This window comes from Larus michahellis, chromosome Z, assembly GCF_964199755.1.
Source record: "Larus michahellis chromosome Z, bLarMic1.1, whole genome shotgun sequence".
Classification (NCBI taxonomy): domain Eukaryota; kingdom Metazoa; phylum Chordata; class Aves; order Charadriiformes; family Laridae; genus Larus; species Larus michahellis.
The window spans coordinates 9188196-9212862 of record NC_133930.1 but is presented as its reverse complement, the minus strand read 5'-3'; the positions used below and the strand labels follow the sequence as shown (position 1 = coordinate 9212862).

General features: G+C 42.3%; 1 protein-coding gene across 24 annotated transcripts in view; it reads right to left on the bottom strand.

Annotated features, from left to right (window-relative positions):
- CELF4 (CUGBP Elav-like family member 4) overlaps positions 1–24667 on the bottom strand; it is a 713233-nt gene that overhangs the window by 304146 nt on the left and 384420 nt on the right. For all 24 annotated transcript variants that reach the window (XR_012584950.1, XR_012584952.1, XR_012584953.1 and 21 more), the window contains exon 3: positions 6061–6109. Coding sequence is in view for 17 of the 24 variants with exons in the window: in XM_074570524.1 (XP_074426625.1) it covers positions 6061–6109 (49 nt within the window). In the remaining 7 variants the exon portion in view is untranslated. The remainder of the gene's footprint in view (positions 1–6060; positions 6110–24667) is intronic.

Genomic DNA, 24667 nt, shown 5'->3' with positions numbered 1-24667 from the left:
CGAGTATGCTGTTTAATATTGGATATGTAATAAATAGAGAAAAGGTCTTTAGATTCAGGTGTGAGAGCATTTTTTGGTTTATTTTGGATTTTTTTTTATTATTTTTTTTAAATCTCTCCTGCAAGAAAAGTCAAAAACAGATGATTAATCATGTTTGGGGCAAATGTCAGGAAGAGATCTATGAGACTTAGGAGAAGGATTTGGCATGGAGTTGGAAATCTCCTTTTAAACTGTAAGGGAAGATAAAGAGGAAAAGAGATGCTGTTTAAACTGTTGTGGGCCCCAAGGGAAAGAAAGGTGAATATGAGGCCCTGGGTGGACAAATGATTTGTCCACAGTTCTTGAGTCCAGACCTCATAAAACGTGAAGACAGGAGCTGTTACTGTCCAACTAGTAGTCTTAGCCTTTCAAGTGCAATGATCGCAGCAAAGGCTGGCACTTTGCAAGTCCCTGTTTGTGCCTTGCTCTACCCAGGCTATAAAAGGGTGAGTCATACTGGGCTCATGGCGATGTTGAAAGAGTTAATGGGGATGAGTTCATGTACAAGTAAGCTTGTATTTTTTCCCCCAGCTGTGAGAAGGAGGAACATTATCTGTCTCCCTGGGGTGTTTGCCAGTGCTATCTCCCTGCTCCTGTGAATGTGTATGGGGACCATAAAAGAAATAAAGATGAGCAGGTGAAGAAAAAGCTGGTCACATAAAGGTAGGTTGTATGGACTGCCACTTGGAAACAAGACATTCCCTCAGCCTGCTCTCCACCTTCTGGGGTGGTAAGGCTTTTAAAGAAGCTCATCAAAGGTACAAGATAGGGAACTGCTGGTAAAGTGGGTTCCACAGAGCTTGATGTGCCAGGCAACACATGTGGCTCAGTAATATGGAAGAGATGAGAATTATGAAGCTACAACTCTGATGTGTCCCAGACTTCAGAACTCGCATGCATGCATAGCCTAACCTCCAGCAGTGCAGGAGAGGATATGCTGAGCTCTGCCAAGATTGCTGTCTCCCTGTTTACCCTTAACTCTTTTCCTCAGACCTTTCTGGTAGGCAACCAAACCTTCTCTTCTCAAAGCACTTCCAAGAAAGAAGGAAATAATTCTCTATAGCATTGTTGTATCAGCATGAAGCCAAATTAAGCTCAAGGCAAACAAATTTTGCTTGACTTCGGCACCTAAAGGCCAGGATCTGGCTAGTACCTGGATGGGAAGCTTCCTGAGAGGTTTTGTCCACCAGCAGAAACCACAGAATTCTGATCAGTTAAAGTGAAAACAGCTAAATGCCAAATAGTTTGTGGGACCTGGGGCTGTGCTTGTCACAGATAAACCCTGCCAGCTGCATCAGAGAGCTAGTGAGAAATGGCCTGGATGAAACAAGAAATAGATCCAGACTTTTGTCCCAAAGGAAAATAGGGCTTAGAAGCTGTGGAGAGGCCGTTCTGCCCCCATCATCATTGCTGAGCTGATGGAAGGGAAAAAAATGGAACAGATCACAGTGTACGAGCAAGGCACCACTGTTTTGCTATTTACTGTAAATGAGCGCTTGGACATTTTGCTCTGAAGCTGGAATAAGCCATAACCAAGCAGATAATTTCAGAGCCTGCACATTGAGTAACGGGTAGAGGAACAATGCAAGTCAGTTGAAATATTAAGTCCAAACCTTCCAGCTGCTGCTGTCACGTCCCCTAAACAGCGAACAAAAAAGGACACACTGCACATGCCTTCCCCAAACATGCACAAAAAAATTTGCTTGAAAGCACAAACACAGAGAGAAGCTTTAGTAGATTTGTGAAGTCTTGCATGCACAAAACACTGCAATGTGATAAACTGCAGACTCTCCTGTAAATCTCTCAACACCTTCTCTGCAGGACATTGCACCCTTTCAACCCTAAACCACTTTGGACTTCGCCTTTTTATTTGCTTTAGTACAGGAACATTCTGTATCCCTTCCATAAAATGCAGGAGGACCCCAAAATCACCATGAACTGTTTCTTGGTAGAGACAACACCGGGCACACTGCGTACATCTTTTCATGCCTTCCTTTACGGACCTTCCTCTGTCCTTTGAGAGGAATGTGGGAGCAATGGAGCATCTAAGCATCACTAACGGAGTGCAACTGGAGTAGCAGAAGAGTAATTTCCTTTTAAAAAATGTTACTCCCTGTACAATCTAGTGGGACCTCGGGGCTGTGTTTATCATAGGTTAACCCTGCCAGCTGCAGTGAGAGTTGCCTAGTGAGAGCTAGAGATATTGTGGATAAAATAAGAAATGTCTCCAAACTTTTGCCCCAAACCACAAAATAGACTTGAAATCTTTCCCTAAGTTTGCAAAACTTCAAGTCACTGATATCTACAGACTATTTTTTGATGTGAATATGAGACAAGGAACCAAGAAAAATCATCAGCTACGAGATGAAAATAATAGAAAATTCTATCAGTTTAATTAGGATTTGTCATGTTCAGAATTTAATATGGAGTTATAGCTGCATCCCTGAAATCGTATTGGACTACCTAATCTATGGTGAAGTAGTTTCTGTGTAGTCAAGCTAAATTTGGACAACACAAAGGTCAATGAGCGTTTTTAAGATACCCTTAATAGAGCTAGAGTTGCACTCTGATTTTTCAGAAGGAAATACAGAATTGTTGCCTTTTTATCACATTCTATCAATTCCATCACTGCTAAAGTCTCTATAAAATGTCAAAGGACTCTGACCTTACTATCAAGTATTTGAAGCTTCATGAAGCATTTTGTAGAAGGAATACCCCTATATAATGTTTTGTAGCTTGACTATACACACATGAACAAACAGGCAGAAACACAAAATGCAAAATTTTCCCATTAATTTAGACTGTTTCCCTAGAGAAATGTGCTGAGAATACATTCATTTCTAGTTCCTGTGAGATTAGGCAAATGTAAATAATGCCAGTTTTTATTGAAAAGGATTGCACTCTTTGTCTTGCTCCTAGTCCAATATGGGGATTAACAAACAAAATAATAAAACCAGCCAAACTAATAAGGGGCACTCAGCATTTCCATTTTGTTGGGTTAAGCGTAATTTCTACTAAGCAATATTTTGGACTCTTCACGAAACCTAGATGGTCTCATAGTCTAAATTCTTGCTCACGCACACTAAATGCTAACACACCCACTTTCAGTTCAACTGAGAATCAAGACCCAGGAAGCGTTAAAGACCAACAAAATCCTGACTCGAAAACAACAGGAAAAAATGCTGAGCAGAATCTGTTTGGGGGTTAGAGTAAATTTTAGGCTTCCATCAGCTTTGGGTTCTGGGATAACTTACGGGGAAAGTCAAAGATTCCTGTTTTAGCAAAATGCGGGTATTCGTCCCTAAATAAAACACAATCTCACTTCCTCAAGAATACTGCTCACCTTTCCCAGTAAAAGCCTCCTTGCAAGCTACAGTTTCAAACAGCACTGCATTCTTTCCTTTATACCTTGTCCTGGCATCAAAACTACCCATAAGCCAGAAGATAGAGGTGTATTCAGAGCATGGGCTTTGGGCAGACCTAAGACTTGTGCTGTGCAGAATTGCTGCTTCATCTTCCAAGCCCTCATCTTCCCTCACGTCCCATCCAAGTACACGGATGGGGTATAATAAGCTACAACTTAAGTTTCTTTGTTGTTGAAGTTGACCTTTATCTTGCAGCCCTAATGAAGTCTTTTGATGTGCTCCTAAGACACACGGCCTCCTTTTTAGCATTCTGTTTGCCATGCCTGCTTTAACCGGTGGGCTCACGAAGAACGTAAGTTTTCATACAATGCCTCCCTTGGGTGCCAATTGTTCTTTTCTCCCATAGTTGCCCTTGAGTCATGCCGTCCTGAAACATCACCAGCCCAGAAGCAGCCTGTCAGTGGGGAATTAGGACAACGTGTCTTTCACTCCAATGATGAGTGCACCCGCTTGGCCCCTGCATTATGATCACCGCCGATAGGAGTGATATGGAAGCGGAGCGGGTGAGAAAAATGAGGTTTGTGTGTGTTGGGGAGATAATTAGCTAAAATACAATGGGGAGGGAACCACTAGTGTGACGAATAATGTGGAATCAAACCGCCACCAGAGCCCTTTGCAGTTCAAACCACCCCTCCTGAAAGCAGCTGCTCTTAGCAAGAGTTTGAAAACCCTTCCCAGAAAGCCAGACATGTGTTCTCTATTAGTGATTTGCATTAAAAAAAAGAAAAAAAAAATGATTGGGAGCTACATACCCTGTAGGCGCACTAAGCAAATTGGCCAGCCTAATTATTATTTTTTGCTATGTCTAATTAAATAGACAAAAGGCCCTCCCTTCACTCTCGCTGTCGGCACGAGCTCCACTGGAATGTGCATAATGTCCCCTCATTTGCCCAGGCAGCTGAGCCTTTCCCTTTTCCCCTAGGAGATCGGCATTGACAACTGCCCATGGCTTACCCAATCCTACTCAGACACGGAGCCAGATCGTCAGACAGGATGGGAAAGGGGGTAAATTGACCTGCTTCTGTTAAAAAACACCGGACGATACTGTATGATGTGACATGCCTTTGTTGCAGGTTAGAAACATGCCGTGGCTCTGGATAGCAGAACGTGGCATTGCAGAGCCCATCAAATACTTTCTGCCCAGTGTTGGCCAAATTCCCCTGAATTTACTTTACAGGGACTCTGAAAGTGCAATATTTATCCCTGAGCTTTCTGGCGCTTTTCCAGCATTCAGCTCTTCTCCTGCTCTGCAATTACACCGCACCGCAGCCCTTCCTTAACAGAGCCTCCGTCAACCTGCCGGTTTCACCACTCCGTAACACCAGCCCTTTAACTACAAGCTACGTACAAAGTCTTCCAATGACTTGAGTCACTGGAGAGTTTCAGCCTCACACTGATGCAGTCAAAGCCTCTGGAATCCAAAGCTTTCAACTGAAAAAAGAACAAAATCCCAGTGCCTTTCGTCTGCAAGGCATTTTATTCCTTTCAAGTAGTTGTTGGTGGGGAATTCCACTAATGCGAGCACAAAGATAGTCGTCCCATAAATGAGGAAGCGTTTACGTCTGTGGTGGAAATTAAAGAGTTTGCACACATCTAAGAGTCACATCATTACTAAATGACAAAATTTACTCCCACGTATATATGATACATAACCACTAGTGTTTTTAATGCATATATGGGCAAAAGCCTCTCCTTTTTTTCCACAAGGAGATAGATAGATAGAGAGGAAGGAAGCACCATGTCATTCTATATATGCGAGTATATACATATATATATATATAAAAATGTACAGATACACGACAAAAAAAAGCAAAATGGTAATTTATCCAGCATAATGGACCATCTCACACTTTCTCAGTGAGCTCTGTGTTTGATCTGACAAACAGGCCCCTATTAGAAGAGTAGGGTGAAGTATCACCACATCAGTTCTGGTAGAAAACCTTTTAAAGGAAACATCTTATCACTGGTGATCTATTGAACGGTCACTTAGCCGAGCCTTCCAAATCCACTGTGCAGGATGGAAAAGCAAAAGACCAGCTTCTCATTTCAGCTACACCTGTGCAAATCCCGAATAACTCCCTGAGACTGAGAGGAGTCTTCAGCTTCCACAACAGGTTTATCCAGATAAGCTGATAAAGGTGCAGAAAACTCTGCTACCTCAGAATTTTCTTTTTCCAAAAGCAGTGTTGCTTCAGTGCAAGCAGAAACAACATAGTCAGAGAAACCATAAAATATCCGCTTTATCCTAACCAAATTAAACACCTCTGCAGCTCAGCCCAACATAGGTCTGAAAAACCTACATTGCCATCACCGCTGTTAAACTTTGTTAAGTCAGCGCCTGATGCTTCACTTCTTAACGAGGCAGTTATTTGTTTCCCAGGCAATCGCTGGCACCTGCCTGCCTTTTAAAATCAAATAATAATTGAATATGAGGAAAGCGAGACGAAGTAAAGGAGATTTAATAAAGAGAATCTTTGCTGCAGAGGGAATTTCTTTGGCAGTGATTACGTTACTAATTGATCAGCACATTGCCTGAGAGAAGCCAGAGACAACAATTATACTTAGCACTGTGGCTGAAAGCAATGCAGTCAACTACCTCCTCGGCTTTCGCTGTCCGCTGGTTTCACCTGGATTGGTCTGTTCATCTGTAAGAAAGAGCAAAGAGAGAACACAATTAATGGTGGAATCAAACATTCATAGACAGAGGCTTGCTTTGTTTGGTTTTTTTTACCATGCATCATAGTTAAGACCAGAATTTACTCCATGAGAGGGGAAAAAGCACTTAGTAGGCAAATAAGTAACAAGAGAGTACGGGCTGTTTCTTGGTCCACGATAAATCAGTGTCACCCCATTTACCTGACAGAGGCTCTGTTGAATCACACTGGGAGAGGGATCTGACTCATTTCACACAGGTCATGAAATATTAAACATAACTTTTTAAATTTCTAATAGTTTCCTCTGGAAACACTACCATGTCAGAGCAGAAATGCTTTGTCAGAACATCAGGATCAGTGAAACTTTAATTGCAAAAATTTCTTGAAATTGGCATGATGAAAAGAAAATGGAAAAGTGAATTCCACCTCCACTGCTAGCTCAGTAGAATAGGCACCTGTAACACTGCAGACTCCATTTCATACTTGGGGAATGGGATTTGGATCTGTTTTGTCCACATGCTAGAGGAGCGTTGGCTATTGAGATATGTTTTTTATGGGTGGGAGAGGGTAGAATACGAATCAAACCATCTCACTCTGTTGCTTTTTCAGGCACCTTTTTCCTTTCTCACATCAGAACATAAGCAAGTATAAAACCCTTGCCATCATGCTGCGAATAGGATTTCTGTTCTACAATTTGTCTCCCTCCCTCTCAACAAAAGCATTGGGGACCATCATGATTCCCAGAGCTGTTAAATCCTAGGATAGAGGGCAACAGATGTCCGTGATCATCTTCACTGGTAGTGCCTAACATGATGTGGGGGTCTGATGAACAGGGGTGAGGATATACCCCTCCTGTTAATAGCTGGAGATGCAGATTAGATCAAAACCACCTGAGATCTTAATCTGAAAGCCCTTCCTTGCCTCTTTTTACATGTTATTTAAAGCAATCCGTACACTATACAGATGGACGATTCAAAATATTTTTCTCTGTGTGACCACCCCCGAGTGGAATGAAATTATCCTTTAGATTTGGCAACCAAAGAAAGTGCAAGTTCAAACAGGCATCACAAGGAGCAGGAAGTCAGAAGGCAAAGGGAATCTTGCAACATATTTCTTCCCAGTAAAGTCAGATGACAAATTGGCTGATGAGTGTCACAGGGTGCCTCATGTGATACTGCCCCTCCCTTATTTGTGACTATTCACGGTTGGGCAGCAAGGCTATTAGTTTTCTTTTTTTCCTAATTTCCCTTTTTTTTTTTTTTTTTTTGAAAAGTAGTTCATAATCATTTAGATTTATTCTAATTGCTCTGCACACATATTTAGTAATAAAAAGTTATCAAGCTGGCTGACAAGTAGGTTAAGATGATGGAGAGCCTAGCGGATCCTGCTGCATTGTTGTCTCAAGAGGAAAATGTACTTAGCCATAAACCGACTGCAGTTAGACTCGCACTCAGGAAGAGAAGGATCTATGGCTCCAGACGCTACTGAGCAATTTCTGCTCTCCAGTATGCCTGTATCATCCAACATACTCCAGACAGGTGAAGTGCTAAAACCAACAAAGAACCTGGTACTGGATAAACTTCGTATCAGACCCTGCTTCTGCAACTGTAAAGACCTGTCACTCACACAGGTGTCACAAGATACTAGCAAATGTTTAAAAAGTGTAATTTTAAGATTGGTGTCTGAGAGGAAAGGATGAATGGTCTTCTGCGCTGCTTGTTCGTCTGCACTGATCATAAAGGCAGTCCATGCAGTTAGAGCTAGGTGAGATGAACCCCATCTTGGTTCTCATGCACAGGATAATGAAGACAAACTTCTCAGTTACTGTGCTTTAACTTCCCCCAGCTGCTCAACCACTGTGATTGGTTTGTGTTTATAGCAGGTTGGTGTTGACACCATCTCTGCACCAAAGCCTGACTTGAGAGCTGTTGACTTTGGACAGTTGCACTCATACTGTATATTATCAGTTCCTAATGTGGACACAATGGCTAATCTAAATCCAATGGTCAGAGGTCCCTGCTGCTCACTTCAAGACAGCCAGAACCTGCCTCCCAAGCAGTCAGTAAGAGAAATAGTCACAGTAGCCAGGAATTTGCAGGAAGCGTGCCCCAAGAGGCAATGCCTGCAGTCCAAAACGGACACAGCCTTGCAATGCAGAACGCCAGCCAGCACAGGTGCTCATCTGAAGCCTGCTATGGGCCATGATAATCCCACTGAACTCAAGTAAGCTTTGGATGTAGCTTTTAGAAAAAACTAGACAAAACTCTTCCTACTTGTCTTTGAGTTGGACGTGGTCAGTTTGCAAAAGGCAGAGGAGATCATTAGACCTCTTAACAAAAAATGAGAGGAGACTAATAATTGTTTGTTTTCTGTTCGTTTCTTTTTTTTTTTTTTAATATATATATATTGAGGCATGAGAAAAAGAAAACAATCCTCAAGAAAGAAAAAAATAGTGAGGGAAGGAGCATACAACAGAGGGAGGAAAAACTGAGGAAATTAATAAGTAAAAAGCTAGTGTAATTTAATGTACACTATGATTTATACACTTGACAATTTCTTTATAGACCAAAGAGAAAGTGCTGCCTGCATGAAGCCCATAATACAAATTGAGATCATCTTGACATGAAAGACACCAATTATAGGGAGAAACACTGAGAGGAAAATAATTAAGTTTCCTCTCTCCTTCTATGGAACTCTTTTTTTTTCCTTCATACAGACACTCTGGGAGCAAGGAGCTAGCATGGGGAGCAGAAAAGGGCTAAGTGGGGAAATAAAATGGCAGAAAAACGTACCTTCCCCAGTCTGGGAAAATGCTTTCTTAAGGACAAGGCAATTCAGGGATTCCAGCTCTTCGCTTACTCTTCAGCTGGGAATTGCCATGGGTTTATTGCTAAGAAACCAAAGTTGGTTCTTCACTGCAGTGAAGACACTGCAGACTTCTGAATAGTGGCTAGGGGAATATTGGTATGGACATCTTTAATATCTGTCCTGTCTTGCTGGACCCTTAGAGTCTGATAAGAGAAAGACGATTTTGCCAGTCAGCAAATCTCATTAATACCAAGGGTATCCACTGGGGACCATAGGAACTACAGATGTGGCTGTGAGGTTTTATTGATCCCTATGACTAGAGGTCTTCAAAAGAGATTTTGCAACACAAGAAAAGACCTAGGTAGGCTGATCCAGCATTTGAATTGACAGAGGGACTGGATGAACTCTGTTAGGCTCTCCTCTAGGATGTGTTACGCTTCGTCCATTGCAATGGTCCTTCTTTCCTCCGCTCATGGATGTTCTTTGTGCTCTCCTTTGAAATAAGATCATGATTCCTCATTCTAATTTATCCCTTTTGGGCTGCCAAAGTGAAAAAGTATACTGTTTTACCATTAATTAAGCCAGGAAGATTTTATCTCCTCTTTAGCCTCTGTCCTATCCTGTAGGACCTTACTGAAAATTTTTATTCTCTATATAAACTGTGAAGATTCCTGACATTATGGAACCAGAATGCCTAATAGTCATAAAACCATTATAAAACAGGACAATATGTTTATTGTCATTCATGGTTTGGTTTCCAATTTGGACACAAATTTACTTTGAAGTGCCTCACTCAACAGCAATGCCATAACAGAGGTGTGCTGGGTGCCATTGAGACCCAAAGGGATTTATGTGACAGTCAAAAAATTTAATTTGGGTTTCTGGTTACATATGACAGACCCATTTTCAAGGGGGTGGCAAGCAGATGGCAAACCAGAGTTTTATTCACAACTGTATTCCCAGTGTGGCCTCAGGCAAAGCCTGTCTCTGATTCCCCATCTATTTTGGGAACTACGGGCACTGGGTGCCCCTACAGCTGTGAATCGGCCCCTTTTCAGGAAGAGAGGTTGCACATCCTTCTTCCACAAATGACATAAACGCTTGGGTTGATGCAGGAGCTAGATCTTCAGTTGCATCACACTTCTCATTTTACTTTGATCCTTTGCACATTCATCTCTGCTGAAAACCACCTTTACTATCACCTTTGCACACCTTGGACAAGATGATCGTACTTGTTACACTTCATACCCTTCATTTTGGCTTTTCCTTCTCTTTGCCTGAAACCAACCTATTCAAATAATGCCAGATGTCATCCCTTCATGCCAACTTGCCACTTGGCCCACCTACCCCCAACCCAATCCTCCCTGCAAGTAGAAACACAACATCATTTTTCATGTCCAATTACAGCCACCGTGGTGCCACTGTTAAAAGACAGCGCAGGTACTCCTGTCAAAAAGGGTTTGAGTTACAAGAAGCGATGAATTACAGCAAGCCCTTTTTCAATTCTCTGCAGAAATGAAATGTCAGAGCTTGCTGCTGTATTTTTCTCGGCACCATCAGCTACAGGCCACTGCAGGAATTAGACAGGGGACAGACGCTTTTCTGCATCATGATTTTTTTTTTCCTAAGGTTGTCGTGTTCTCCCCCACCAACCTTTTACTGCTCCCTCTGGCTTTGATATTAATTTAGAGTAGGGAGAAGGATAACCTGGGAAAGAAGAGTAGGAAGCAGAGACAGCTGATTTCTCACTGTCTCAATCTTTCTTCCTCTCACTGTTCCTACTATCCTTTCCTTTTCTGTCTCACTCACTTTTTCATTAGTCATTAATATACCCGGTGTTTCTAGCCAGGACTAAGGCTTTACCAGGCTTAAGAATGGACAATGCAGAGATGAAAAGAAGAAGAAAGGGGAAAAAATAAAAAAGGATGAAGACACCTGAATCGCTTCAAAAGTGATCTGAAACAGGAAGGAAAAGTGAGAAGTGGACGAGACTACCTACAATCACTGAAATGACACATGGTTAGGAAGATTGTGTTCAAGGCAGAAGACAGCTGCGTTGGAGATAATCTGCCAACTGTGTTTAAGGAAGAATGCACATCAGGAGATAAAAAGTGATTCTAGATTTTGTATGATCTATAAGACCAAGGAAGATGACCACAGTGATCACCTGTAATAATAGTCCTTCCACCCCTCCTTAGAAGGCTTAAGAAACTTGAGTACTCCCTGAGAAAAGATTGGAGGCGTTGATTAAGACTCTGTATCAAAAACTGTGAGAAGAAGTATTCTATTGTCCATGTTTCCTGAAGTTCCCAAAGAGCCAGTCTGGTACAGTGTAGAAGATAGAGGTGTTAAACTCTGACAAGGTCTGTTTCCAGTTCTACACTGGCCTTCTGCATCAATTTGGACATACCATTACATTTGTCTCTTTCTCATTTTTTCTTCCCGTACAATGAAGATAAAAATACTCTAATGTACCATGAAGATGGTTGATGAAAAAAAATGTATCTAAGTGCTGTGTTAAACAAATAAACAGATAAATGTCCAGTCATTTCTATGCCTGAATTATGTGGACAGATATAATGGCAAATAACAAACTCTTCTTGCTCAGTCATGTTCTGTTGTATTTGGTATTGTTCAGGCATCAGCCCTTTAAATCAATGATGAAACACTGCTGTGACCTAATCACAAAGGATAGGATGCTGATGTGAGCTAGCAGCTCTTAGCAAATGCTTATTGGGCACTACTGCATCTCTGTAGATGCTGGCTAGCCTCATGGAAAAACATCCCGTCCCAGAGCAGCTTCCTTCCTAAAGATACCATGTAGTTCTTGGTGATCTCATGACATAGCTCAGATGTTAATTAGAGGTATGAATAGTTTGATAACCGCTCTGAAATTTCCAGAAAATATGGTTACTCCTTATTTCTTCAGTGGGAATGTTTTTTCTGTTCAAAATCTCCCCCCAAAACACAACGAGGAATTTCATTTTACCACTCCTTCCAACTTTTTGGGGGTCTGCCATGTACGCAACAGTAATTCCTCTGAAGTCAACACAGCTATTTATGTGAGTAAAAGTACTGGCAGGAATGTGTTTGTAGGAGTGGGGCATTGAGCAAAACCTGCCGTGATTGAAGGCCCTAAGGAAATGTAAAGTATATTAGTGTCAAAGTTGGAAAGGCCAAGAAAATCACCTACAATTGAATTGTGTGTGTAATTGCAAAGTTCAAGTAAATCACTCTGTACCTGATTTTGAGTGACATAATTGAATTATAGTGTTCTAAACTAGATAGCCATAAGAGTGAATCCAAAGCAATCCCTCTCTGAAGAGAAAAAACAAAGTTAGGACCGAGGCCCTCAGCTCAGGGAAATTTCTGTGAATGTTGAAAAACCAGGATAGCTGCTTCAACGTAGGTTAGCTACACAAGCAGCCTTCTGGTTTTGCATATTGCAGCTGTAAGGCATGGAGCAAAACCTGCCACCATGGGAATAAAGGTTAATGCTGTGGTTACATGAATTGCCATGTGAATACACATTACGTTTGTGTGGGCAGTGCGAATTGATGCAATGTGGGATTAATGGAAGAGTAGGGAGAGGAAATGTTTTAGAAAGTTTGGTGAAAAAAATCACATTGGCTTGCCTTGTGGCAAGCACTCACTAGTAATGTATTGCATCTGAAATTACTCTATCCCAAACCTTATCTGGGTAGTGGACTCTTAATTCCTCCCTACCACCTTCTTCCCTGCCTGACAAGATGTGTGTCATAGACATGTACACAAATAGATGAGAAGACCTGAAATGGGAATGTATGAGATACGAAAAAAAAATCTTGAAGGGTCTGACCTTTACAAATCAGTCAGTGCTCTGGTGCCTACCCCTGAGAATGATTGCTACTGGCCATCCCTGCAGTCTGAGAGTATTTTCTATATATCATATAAAACACATTATAATCCATCCGTCTAACTATCGATTCGTCTTTCGACTTGTCTTGTGTATATAGATGAACCTAGAGGGGGCTTAAGTTCAGTTCAGGTTCATGTGCAGAAGCCTGTGGTTTGAATTGAAAACTTTCTTACTACTAAACAGTTTGGGCTTGAGTTGAAGAAACTGCTGATCTTGATAATAGCAAAATAAAACCTTTCCAAACCAACAAAATCTTTTGTTTGTACTTGGGGAACTAAGCATATAGTGCTCAACCTCTCGGTGCCTCTGCTTTTAAATGAAGTGGGGAGGGGTAAAAGGGAAACGCAGACCTAGGCAAGTTTGAGGACAGTAAGAGGAACAAAACACGGGAGCTTGGAACCAGAAAGTCTTATTTTCCAAAACAAGAGAGACAGCACTTCTTTTTTATTTATTTATTTATTTATTTTTATCAAGTACTGTTTCATATGCAAATGTGCATGTGAAGGAGACAGCAGACAATCCCCTTAAATCTTTTGGCAGTCACACAGTGAAAATGGTGTTCGATAGTCTACTTTCACCTTCTAGACTGTGCCACCACACACACAATATGCCCTAAGGTACTGGTGCCCTCTTCATCCAGATGGGTATTTATTTGCATGCATGGATCTTGCCTGGCTTGTGTGCTTAACCATTTCCTGGGAAAGAAGGGGGCCTGGTGGATGCCGACTTCAGCTTGGGAAATGTGTCTGTAGTCCAAGACTCCTTGCATATGTGAGAAGCCCCTGGACATTCAGTGAGTACACTCAGGCATGTAAAGAGTCCCAGGACTGTCCCACTGGCGATGCTAAGCTATATAAAGGGGTCTATTTGTCTGTGTATCCTGACAGCAGAGGTATAAGTTTTGAAGGGACAATGTGCTCATTAAATATAGTTCCCTGCTGCTACCATGAGCAATCACAATGTGAAATTCTGTTCATAAACACGTCAAGTTCTAATATAAAACTAAGTAAGTCTTTTGCTGTCCTTTCCTTGCTTCTTCCCCAGTATCAGTAGGGATACACTTTTCCACAATCTTGCCTCTCTTCTAATTTCCCACTTCAGTTTATTTCAAGATAATTTACATCCAATTTAAAAATATGCCCAGACCATCTTTTATCTAAAATCATTCTTCTCTATCCCTGGCATTTTCTATTAGCCAACTCTGCATGCATTTAGTAGAAAGCAACCAAATTCTCTTTTAGCCCAGGTAGTGTGATCCCCAATTCTGTCAAGGCAGAGCAACAGCATAGACCACACATAGGAAGGTAGTTCACGCAGACGCAACCAAGATGGCCTTAAACTACACAGCATGGATAACAAATATCTGTATCTGCGTGGCAACACTTAACTTAAATGAGCGATGCGAATATGTGCCAAGGGTGTTAGATCAGGTTTGCAACGCGTACTCAGATCGGATGTTTGCAGTTGTAGGTTTATCGGTGCCTGCGCTGCCTAGCTGAAAGCTTGCTCTTAGACCTTCTCTTTGAGCTGTCCCACAGATGCTGTCTCTGTTGATCTGCTCTGGGGAGGCCCAGCACTGCCTGCAGCTGGTGCTCGCCCAGGCAGAGGCGCAGTTTGGAGTATGGTCAGGAGCTGCCTTGGCGAGGAAGTGCAGATAAGGGGAAAGGTAGGGTGTTCTCTGCATATTGGGCATGTCATGATTTTGAGTGTGTTGGGAGCATTCCACAGTGGCCAGAGGCCTCTTCAGCATGGACGTGAGTGGTGCAGGCAGGCAGGACAGAGGCATTATGGACATAACCCCCGCCCTTCACTTAGAGATGAACATCTGTTGTCATCTTTTCCTTATCCTGAGCCCATGACCTCTGGCTGTTGGCACTTCCCTGCTGTGCTCATTCCTCTCTAAGCTTTATCTCTTCTTCTGAAGCAAGACCCAAATGCCGCCTTTGCCACTAATGGTTGCTTGGCTTTACTCTGCAGACTTTAGGCAAGGCCAAGCTCCCATTGACTTCAGTGCTTTGAGTGCAAAAGGAGCTTGGCCACCATCCATCCAAGAAGATTAGACCTTCTGTGCTTGTGGCTTTGTATGCCTGGCCACAAAGATAAGAACCACAGCCAGCCCTTTTGCCCATGGAGAAATGCTTTCCACAGCACTGCCATTTAACAAACAACTGAGTAAGCAATGTAAATTAACTAGCTGCTTTCACCCACTGCCAGAACCATGAAATAAAGGCTCTCTCACTGATATAAATGTGCAGGTAGCCTCAGGGCCTGAATTAAAGCATAGCCTCCCCAGGAACTCGAAGAGGCTATTCCAGGGTTAAAGTTGCAAGCAGGGTTTTCCTTGCTATTGGGTTAACTCTACTCTGAGCCAGAAAGTGATTTTCCTTCAACATTGGTCCTGCCTTCAAGGCTGACACACGTTCACCCTCTTCCTCCCACACTAATTTCCTTTCTCCCAAGGTAAGGGACCTTCTCTGTGGAGTAAGCTTGCCGCAGGATAACAGATAGCAGTCTGTGACCTCAGTCCGGCACCCCAGGAGGGCCAGACCTAAACCTGTTCCAAGTAGGTCACTGTGGCATTTCTGGAGCGTTCCTTCTCAAGGCATATCCTTGTCATGATACAGGTGGTATGGCTGTACTCTGCTTTCAGTTCTATTAACAAACAAATATAGTCTAATTATTTTCAGATAACCTGAAATAAGTCCTATTTCAAGAAGAAAAACAAAACAACAAAACAAAACAAAACACAGCAGCCATGCCACCTTCTCCACTGGTTTGTCTAAACTGATTTGAAATCACACCTCAAATTAGATACGTGAAAACCTTGCCTAAAGATAAACCCCTTAGCTGTGCACTGGATCAGAGCTGCAGTTCCTGAAGGAGCTGGCAAAAGGAAAATAATAAAAAATAACTTAAAAAAAAACCCCACAACAAAACAAACAAGCAAAGACTCAGGGAAAGAATAAGATTATCTTAATCTTGACAGTGCCCCTTTAAAGAAAATCTTCTGTGGAAGGACTTAGAGCATTACCTTTTGCTTCAGTCCTCCTTCACAGCTACGGAATGCATATCAAGGGGGTATTTTAAGCCCATCCAGCTACCCAAGTTAGTTCTCTGTTCCTAACAGCAAATGAATGAGCACAAGCAGGAACCTTTCTAATATTAGCACAGCCTTCAAAAAGAGGAGAAAACAAAAATCATTATCTTCCCAAACATTTCCTGAATTGGGAAAAGCATGGAAGGCTTAAAAAACAAAACAAAGCCCCACAATCTTTCCAGATTCCAGATGCTCTGAGTCAATGCAATTCCCTGTGCTGGTTTCAGCCCATACAGAATCAGGCCCTCCAATGCACAAGGAGCTACCTCTCACCCCCACCTATGTATAACTGGTATCATCTGGTCCTATGTTTTGACAATTATCTATAACATAATTACCAGACTGATGAGTATCGCTGATTAATTATGCCATCCTTCAAAGTTGATCTGGGTACTTACAATAAACAAACACCCTGGTTGGGTAACAGAGGTGATTTCGCTGTGTCTGTTCCAGCCAGCAAAGGCTAGCAATCTCACTCTACCATGCAGGGATGTGGTCGCAGACTCCTAGGGATTTGTTTCCGATCTGTCATTCACGTAGAGCTGTTTCTCTTCTGGTCCCTGACTGCACCCTGGTTTCCCCCCTCCCGAATTATAAATATTTCCTCTCCGCTGAGATTTATCCGACAAGACTGATGCCTGATACTAACGCATCGCTGATGCTTTCCTCCTCTAATTACGTCTAAACATTGCCTTTATTTCTTTTCTTCCCTGAACAACCACTTTTTTCTTTTTTTTCTTTTTTCTTTCTTTTTTTTTTTTTTGCATCAACATGTACCAAAGCATTAAACAAGACATTCCATTAATTTCCTCATCATCATAACTTAAGCCTGGGACATACCCTTTAAATATTCATTCAGCTATGAAAACTGGGCATTAAAATTTTAATAATGTCAAGCTCATTTGAACTGAGCTCCTGGGGGACTATTACGATACAATTAGAATAAATATGATGATTGATTTGGTGTAAAGGTTCACCTGTCCACATCTGTTAGTGGCCAGAAGCAGCATGCCACCTCTGGCACCACAGCCAATGGCTCCAAGTTGCTTACTCCCTTCCTCCTTTGCTTTTCACTTGCTTGCGAGCTTGACCCCCTCGCTTGCTTGCATAAAGTGTTTGACTGGGCTAAAATTGGAAGAGGCAAACCCGAGAGGCCTCATAGAGGTGAGGCAACTCATCTGGCTGCGTTTTCCTCCCTCCTTCCCCTTCTTGTGCTGTGGCATTTGATTGAAGACGGAGCGTTGATCAGAGCCACTAGAAGTTCAGCTATAAACTTTCTGGCGGTATTAGCCATTAACCTTTTTACAGGATATGTCTGAACTCCCAGGGTCTGATTCTTCTGTGTGGATTGGTAGCAAGCCTAAGCAGCATTGACATGTTTGAACCAGTGTGGAAGAGAACAAGGCTTGCTGCTTTCTAGCAATGTTCTTCTGAAATGACAGCAGAGAAAAATTCTCAAGATGTGATGCTGAGAGTAAAAACAAAACAAAACAAACAAAACAAAAAAACACAGAGAGGGGAAACTGAGCAAGAAACCACATGACTTAAGGGAATTTCTATTTCAAACGCAGAATGTTCTCAAATACACAGACAGATAATTAAAAGATTTTAGTCCACTGGGTGCTGAGCATATATGAAAATTTGGGCCAGATTGTACTTTTTCTCCCTGCAGTGTGAATTGGGTGCTACATAGTGTAAATATGAAGTGAGAGAAACTGGAGCCATGACCGCTGAGAACAATCAGGGTTTGGGTTTTTTTTTTTTAGATCAGCTATTTTAAATAAACTACTCATTAATTCTTTGGGTTAGGTTATAATGCAATCCTCTCTGTATTTAAAGGCAACCCTGATGTAGTCCTGCTTACAAGCACTGACTGTGTTTCTAGCTTTTGGGCCTTTACCATCAGTCTCCTGACATACGGCGCTTTCCTTAAACCCTCAACTCCTGGACCCGAGCAACTTTTTAACAAGAATTTTAATTCTGGAACAAAATAAAATTCTTAATGCTGAAAATACAGATCAAAGAAAACAAATATGTGAAAATAAAAGCTATCTTATTTATATTATCATATCATACATGATTACTCAAGATAATGTATGACTGACGCATCTTTACAGTAGGCAATGTTAATTATTGGAAGCATTATTAGCTTTCCGATGTTTTAAGCTGTTTCTTTCCTTGCTGTACTTTGCTTAAAGCAGATACTGATCTGATATCTGTCACTTTCTTTTTCAAATTCAAATCCAGTTCCTGTTCCTGTTCATCAGCTCTACTTCTGCATTCTTTACTTTTCAAAACATAGTAAAAATATATGAAGCTGTCCCAAAAAACTGCTGAAAACTAAAGAAAACAAAAAAACTTTGACTGAACTTTATAGGGCAAAAATGTACATACATCACTCTTTAGATAAAATCCTTACATTTAGGATCTGCTCTTATTGTCAACATCTTGTTGCTTCTGTATGACGGACTTGGCACTTTATTTAGTTTACTTAGCAAGGAAACATAATACCTCATGGTAACAGTCATTTGAGAGCAACAGGTCTGTTTTTAGTGTTGGATATTGCTCTCTAAGAAGACCTTTGTCATTTACTTTGTTACCAAGATAATTCTAACCATAATTTTTTGTGCGCTGTATACAACGACTTTTCCCATCTCAACCCTTTTAACCTTGCACTTTCTGCATGAAAGATCATAGCTACCCAGCTCTAGTTAGAGGAGCTCCCGTGACTATCCTCATTTGCTGTCAGATCACATAACTGAGGTGACACAGGTGAACTGTGGGTGTTTCTACCCTGACAGTAAAAAGTAAAATTTCTTGGGTTAACACAGCTGTGGGAAATGACGGCAATGAATTGGTGCCAACTCTTGAAACCATGCCTGTTTGATTCCTGAAAGCATCCAACAGCACAAGATGTCAACCACAGCTAGCACTAAAGGCAGTTACCAAAGGTGCTTATTTGTAACACGTGTAACCGACTCCTGCAAGGTTTCTGTGTCTCTTTGGGTCCCCCTTCCCTGTCCCCCCACCCCTAAAAAGGAAGAGATGTTTTGAAATAAACTCCGCCCATTACACATTTCAATATGGAGGCTGGAAAGGGAGAAAATGGTCTCTTGACATTGATTTTCTCAGAAGGAACGGAGCAATTTGGAAAGTCTGAAGTCTACTTACTGTGAATGCAGAGTGTGAAAAGATACGGCCTTGGACTGTTTTTTGAAGTCTATTACCTATCTTCTTCTTCCCCACTTAGTTTTCTCTATGGAAAAAGGGGTTAGACAGTAATCTTTACCTTCAAGGCCCATTGTGAGGATTAATTAGATATTATTCCTACAAAATTGTAAAGTTCTAAAATGCTATATAAGCTCTCAGTGTTATTATAACGTGCCATACTCTGCATAACGTATACTGTTGCAGTATTACCCCTTGGTTGTTCAAGACTACAGAACTGCTGCTTCTAATTGAGTTAATGGCTTCATAGGTTGGTAATTTAATAAAACAGACTGCTTAAACCAGCAAGGTTTTGATTAAATGGGGTGTGTGCAAAGGGGAATTTATATTTGTTAGAGGCTCCATAAATCCAAGGTATCAAGGCACAGATAATGCCGGTATAATAGTCAATTATAGAGAGAGGAAGGAAGGACAGAGCTGGAAGCCATCTTGGACATCAGTGTCATGTACCGCTGTAGTCAGATATTTTGGGCTGGTCTCAGGGGTATGCACAAGTAAGCGACGACGTGCACATACAGATGAGACACTGCAGTTCTCCCACTGCTCCCAGTGATTTTTTAGAGACAAGGAGGCTGGTGCCTGGGTTATCATACCCCTTACCTGACTTTAGAGAGAAATGCAATTGTTTCTTTCCAGTTGGCCTTACCCCCTAGTTTAGCTCTAATAGTGGAAGGAAAATTGGAAATTTTGGGAGAGGTCCTATTTGCTTAATGAAAAGACTTAGCTTGTACTTTAATCCCGGGTATCTCATGATATGCCTTCCTGAAGTAAACGCCTGCCCTTGCCCATACAGAGAAACGGGCTGCTTGGAGACCTCCAGAGGGAGCTCTTGGCTGCCTAAATTTAGACAACTAAATTATGCAGACCCAGTTTCCTAGATGGAGAAATTAAGGGTTTACTCCGGGAAGCCTGCTTCATTAGGTACTTAAAATGTAGTCAAAAGTTAGTTACTTCAGTACACAGGCTGATTCGCACCTTTGACTCCAGCGATTGCCTGTCTGCAGTGATTTTGGACTGCGGGAACAGCTCCAGGAGCTTCCACTGCCTGCTGGAGTCAGTGGGAAAAATGTGCCCTGAGCATGGAAAAGCAAGGGAAAGATTCCCTCCATCTTGACACTTTTCTGTGCTGTAAATGACAATTCATAGCTACTTCTGTGCCACAGGTCATCACCACTGAGAGTTAAAAGTTTTTTGTTCTTACATCATCTCTCAAGAACTCCAAGTCAGGCAAATCTGAAACCAAAGCAACCCTTTCTTTTGTCCATCTGAGCCTGAAAAACAAAGTAAGCCAGTCACAGCTAGCCTGGCTATTTTGTATATAAAAACCAGCACCCATAAAGCTAATGAGAAGCTTTTACAGCTGTTTGTTGAGCATTGATAGATAATCAGGAACAGGTCCAAGCTGCAAAGTTTCATCTGTCAAAAGCTGGGCAGAAACTTTCCATAGTAGGGGCCAGCCACAAAATCCAGATCCTGACACAAACACAGCCAGTTTAGGAGGGCATATGGCGGTTCTGCTAGTGGCTGGGATTATATCTTGTTCAGAGATCTGGCTCAATTAAACAGTTACTCACTCACATCTTTATCTGACCCAGCCAAGCTCACCAGCCCAGACATCTGCACTTCCACAAAGCCCCTTTCAAACACAGGAAGCTGTTGGGGTTTCATCAGAGATGGAGATGCCTGACCCTGCAGATCCAGCCAGATGATGGGGACCTGAGGCCAGGCGTGAGTCCTGAGCAGGCTTTCTGGCAGCGCAACCAGCATTTTGTGGCTCCAAAGGAGCTGATGTCAGCTCTGCCACTTCGTAGGGGAAGAGCTGGCTCATCAGAAACAAAAAAATAATAGGAGAGTGGGAAGTCTGACATCCAAACTGGATGTTTTGCCTTCTTCCTAAATATTTTGCTTTGGTCTGATGACAGGTTATTGGTCCTGTTATTTGTTAGTCTCTAGCCTACCTTATGGCAGGGGTCAGGTTGCCATGAAAATTGCCCTCCTCAGCTTTAAAATCTGTGAACTTTGCTGAAGTTCAGGAAAGGTTTATGCCCTCACGGAGCTTTGAGTAAAGACTCAGGACAATTTGCTTGTGGCTCCAGGTACTGTGCTCATTCCCCACAAGAATCTTATTAGAACAACATCAGAAATGTTGTTTCGATTAACATTAATTTCATGCCAGGCCAAAATACCCCTCTCCCCCCTGTGACAAGCTCCGTTAAGCTGGTGCTGGACAAAGGGAATTCAAAATTCAGCTCCTTCATGTGAGATGGTGTGTGCGTGTGTGTGTGTGCTTTAACTAAATCATTTATGGTCAATAATGCCAGGTTATTATAGGTCAATAACTTTCAATTATTCACTAGCCTTGCTGTGCTCCCACTGTCAGGCAGCACACCGGCATGTCGGCTCTCGAGAAGCAAAAAGCTTATGATGGGAGCTTTGGAAAAGCAAGCACGAACACAGCTTGAGCAGAGAAAAAGAAAACAGAGGAGGGGGAGAGTGTGAAAAGTTCTAGTTGCTCTCAGGAGTATCTTGGGGAACTAGAGTGTGACATGCTCTGTCTTTTTCATACATGCACACACACTCAGCCCCAAAATTCATTTTTCCTGTGCTCCCAGCTGGTCAGATGTGAGGCAGTCCAGATCCCAGGGCTGCGTGACCACAGAGCTGGTCCTGAGTGAACATTACCTCTCATTAAGGTCTACAAGCTTGGGCTTAATGCCACAGTAGCCTGTGGGTTGTCTAAGCTTTATGGTGAACAGTTAATGCTCACAGCTGCCTGCTTTGTACTGGGCACCCAAGAGAGGAAGAGTATCAGGTTTTTGGTTTTGCTTTTGGTTTTTTTTTTTTCAAATCAGGGTGCAAATATCAAAAAAAGAAGCAAAAAAGAAGAAGTCAAGAATTGCAGGACAACATGAAAATTATATGTGCCCCCATTACTAGTGTACTGGCACTAATGCTCTGCCCTGTGTCTCATGAGTAAAAGTGGTCAGGAGCCTCGAACGGCAGGCATGTGTAAATAATAGTCTGTCCTGGCGGAGACTGGAGGAGCCAAAAGCCAGCCCTGTGGTTTGGCAGTGACTCATTTTGCTCCTGTGGAGGGTCTGAGCCTTCTGCTCCTGTTTTGAGATGACAAGACAGGACGCAGGAGTTGAGGGATGGACTCATCTCTTGTAAAGGGCAACCAGTGGAAAATGAGCTTCTGTATAGAAAGTGGAAAGAGAGAGTAAGTCAAAGCCTGGGAGGGGAAACAGGGAAGAATAATTATACTTTTTCATTGAAAACGAGGTATCTGCCTAGAAGCCTTTTTGACTTTTTGCTGATCAGTTCATTGACCCTGCGTCCACTGAGCACTGAGAAAGTGCCTCCTCTATGAAACAGCTCGGCACCGATCACACTCTATACATGAAGAAGGACTCGGCTTGGGGGGAAGTGCCATCTTTTCCTGACATCTCAGGCAGCAGCTACTACTGAAGCAGGTAACAACCTGGTCAGCCTTGGCTCTGTTGACTCCCATGTCTGCACAGCTGCCATGGGCAATGAGGAGTTAACAGGAGCTCTGAAGAGCTGGTCCATTTTGAATGTGAATAATGGGAATACTCTCCTTCAATCGTGTATTCAGCACAGGGATGTACAGAGGTATAAAGTTAATCACTAGCTGGGCCACCCCTATTTCCAGAAAAAGAACTTTAATACCTCCTTTATCCAATGAAGTACCATTGTTATACCTGCATATTATGAAGGGTTTATTAAACCGGTGATAATCTATTCAAGATAAAGTGATCTGTATGGCCAACTGAGCACAGATCAGACAGAATGATGGGAGGTTATTGTTAAAATATGCAAATTCACATCCTATTGAAATGCAAACCCTCCAGATAAGATTTTTTAATAAATCTGGTCTTTTTTCACTGCATGAAGGTAACCTAATGTTTATTGACTTCAAGACCATATAATGGAACGTAATATCTATTAGTCAGATCCTTGCCTCTCTTTCGATTACTGGAGGTACATGTTCTGGCTCCCGAAGAATTTTTGTTTTATGGTTTGGTACAAAAGAAAAGAGATTAAAACCCCTGAAATTAATTAACTTCCTTCTACCCAACACCCCCCTTCCTCCTCAACTGCTGTCATTAGTTACCCAAGTAAAAGGAAGCAGTACCCATCAGCTGAGAAACTGTCCACTCTTTTCAGTGTTAGGAAAAACAGCCAAAAGGAGAAATGCTGCTAATGCAGAACACCTCTGTACAGCATAAAACAGAAATTAAGACTTTTGAATACCTTCCTTGGATTTACTGTTACCATGCCAGAGAAAGCTGAATAGAGTTTTATTTCACCCTTCTGTAAAATAGGACTATGAAACAGGTTGACCTGACTTCTACGTGTGTGTGTTTCTGGGTGTAAGACTTGTTTAACGCATATATTCAGACTGATTTTATGAATTGAGGGGGACAGGTAGTTACAGAACAAGACACAGTCAGATACCAAAGCAGCAGGCAAAATAAAGGCTTTTATTTTAGTGAAATACCAATGCTGCGATAACAAAAGTTGAGAACCTATTTCTGCTTAAAGGTCGCTTCTCCTCAAACCCTGTAAAATCTACATGCTGTTATAGATTGATCCGAAATTTGGTGTGTCTTGTGGAGGTGGAAAGTTCCAAACTGAAGGTCAGCAGAGTGAAAGTATCCTGATATACGGCTTCCTAGCATCTTGGAAAAGCCCTGCCCTTCTCAAAGAGGCTTTTTCATATTACTGATAGGCTCTCCCAGCTGTTTTGTGATTATGTTCGTATCAAAAATGGTCTCATCCACTCAACGTTTACCCCAGCAGGTTCTTGGTCATCATGGAGCGGATGCAGCAAGACAGAGGGAGGGCTGGGCAGGGACTGGTGTCACTGCAGGGGATGGGGCAGGCAGCTCAGCTACGGGCATGTACAGGAGGGATTCAACATGCAACTGAAGATGTGCAAGCCGGGAGGTGTAAATGTCTGCCTACACTTGGTTATCTGAAGCAGCTATGGCTTTTCTGACCCGTGCTGTTCTGCACAGACAGACCTATACAACAGCCCAGGGGTAAATTTTCTAAGTACGGCCAAACACCTTTATAAATCTGGTCCTCTCTCTCACTGCAGACCTCCGGCTTCTGTTGTGGCTGAAGAATAACCCAAGCTAAACCTTTCTGGACAGTTCGCCTATTAGGCTGAGGAGGATGTGCATAAAATGTGCTGCCTGCCTGCGTGTCTACGGTGGGAACAGCGCTTCCCATCCCCAGTCTGCACCGCTGCCAAAACACAGACTCTCTGCCCAGGCACCCTTCTCATCAGTCACTTCACTGGGTATACCACCAGTTACAAATTAGCACTTAATCAAGATAAATCCCATAGGAAGGATATGGATAATATGCAATGCATTAAGCCTGCAAATTAAGATGGTCTGATTTAGCCCTGGCTTTAAAACTCCCAAGCTTGCATTAGGACTAATGATGAATGGATGTACGTCCCTGGTTGGACAGGAGCTCTGTCAGG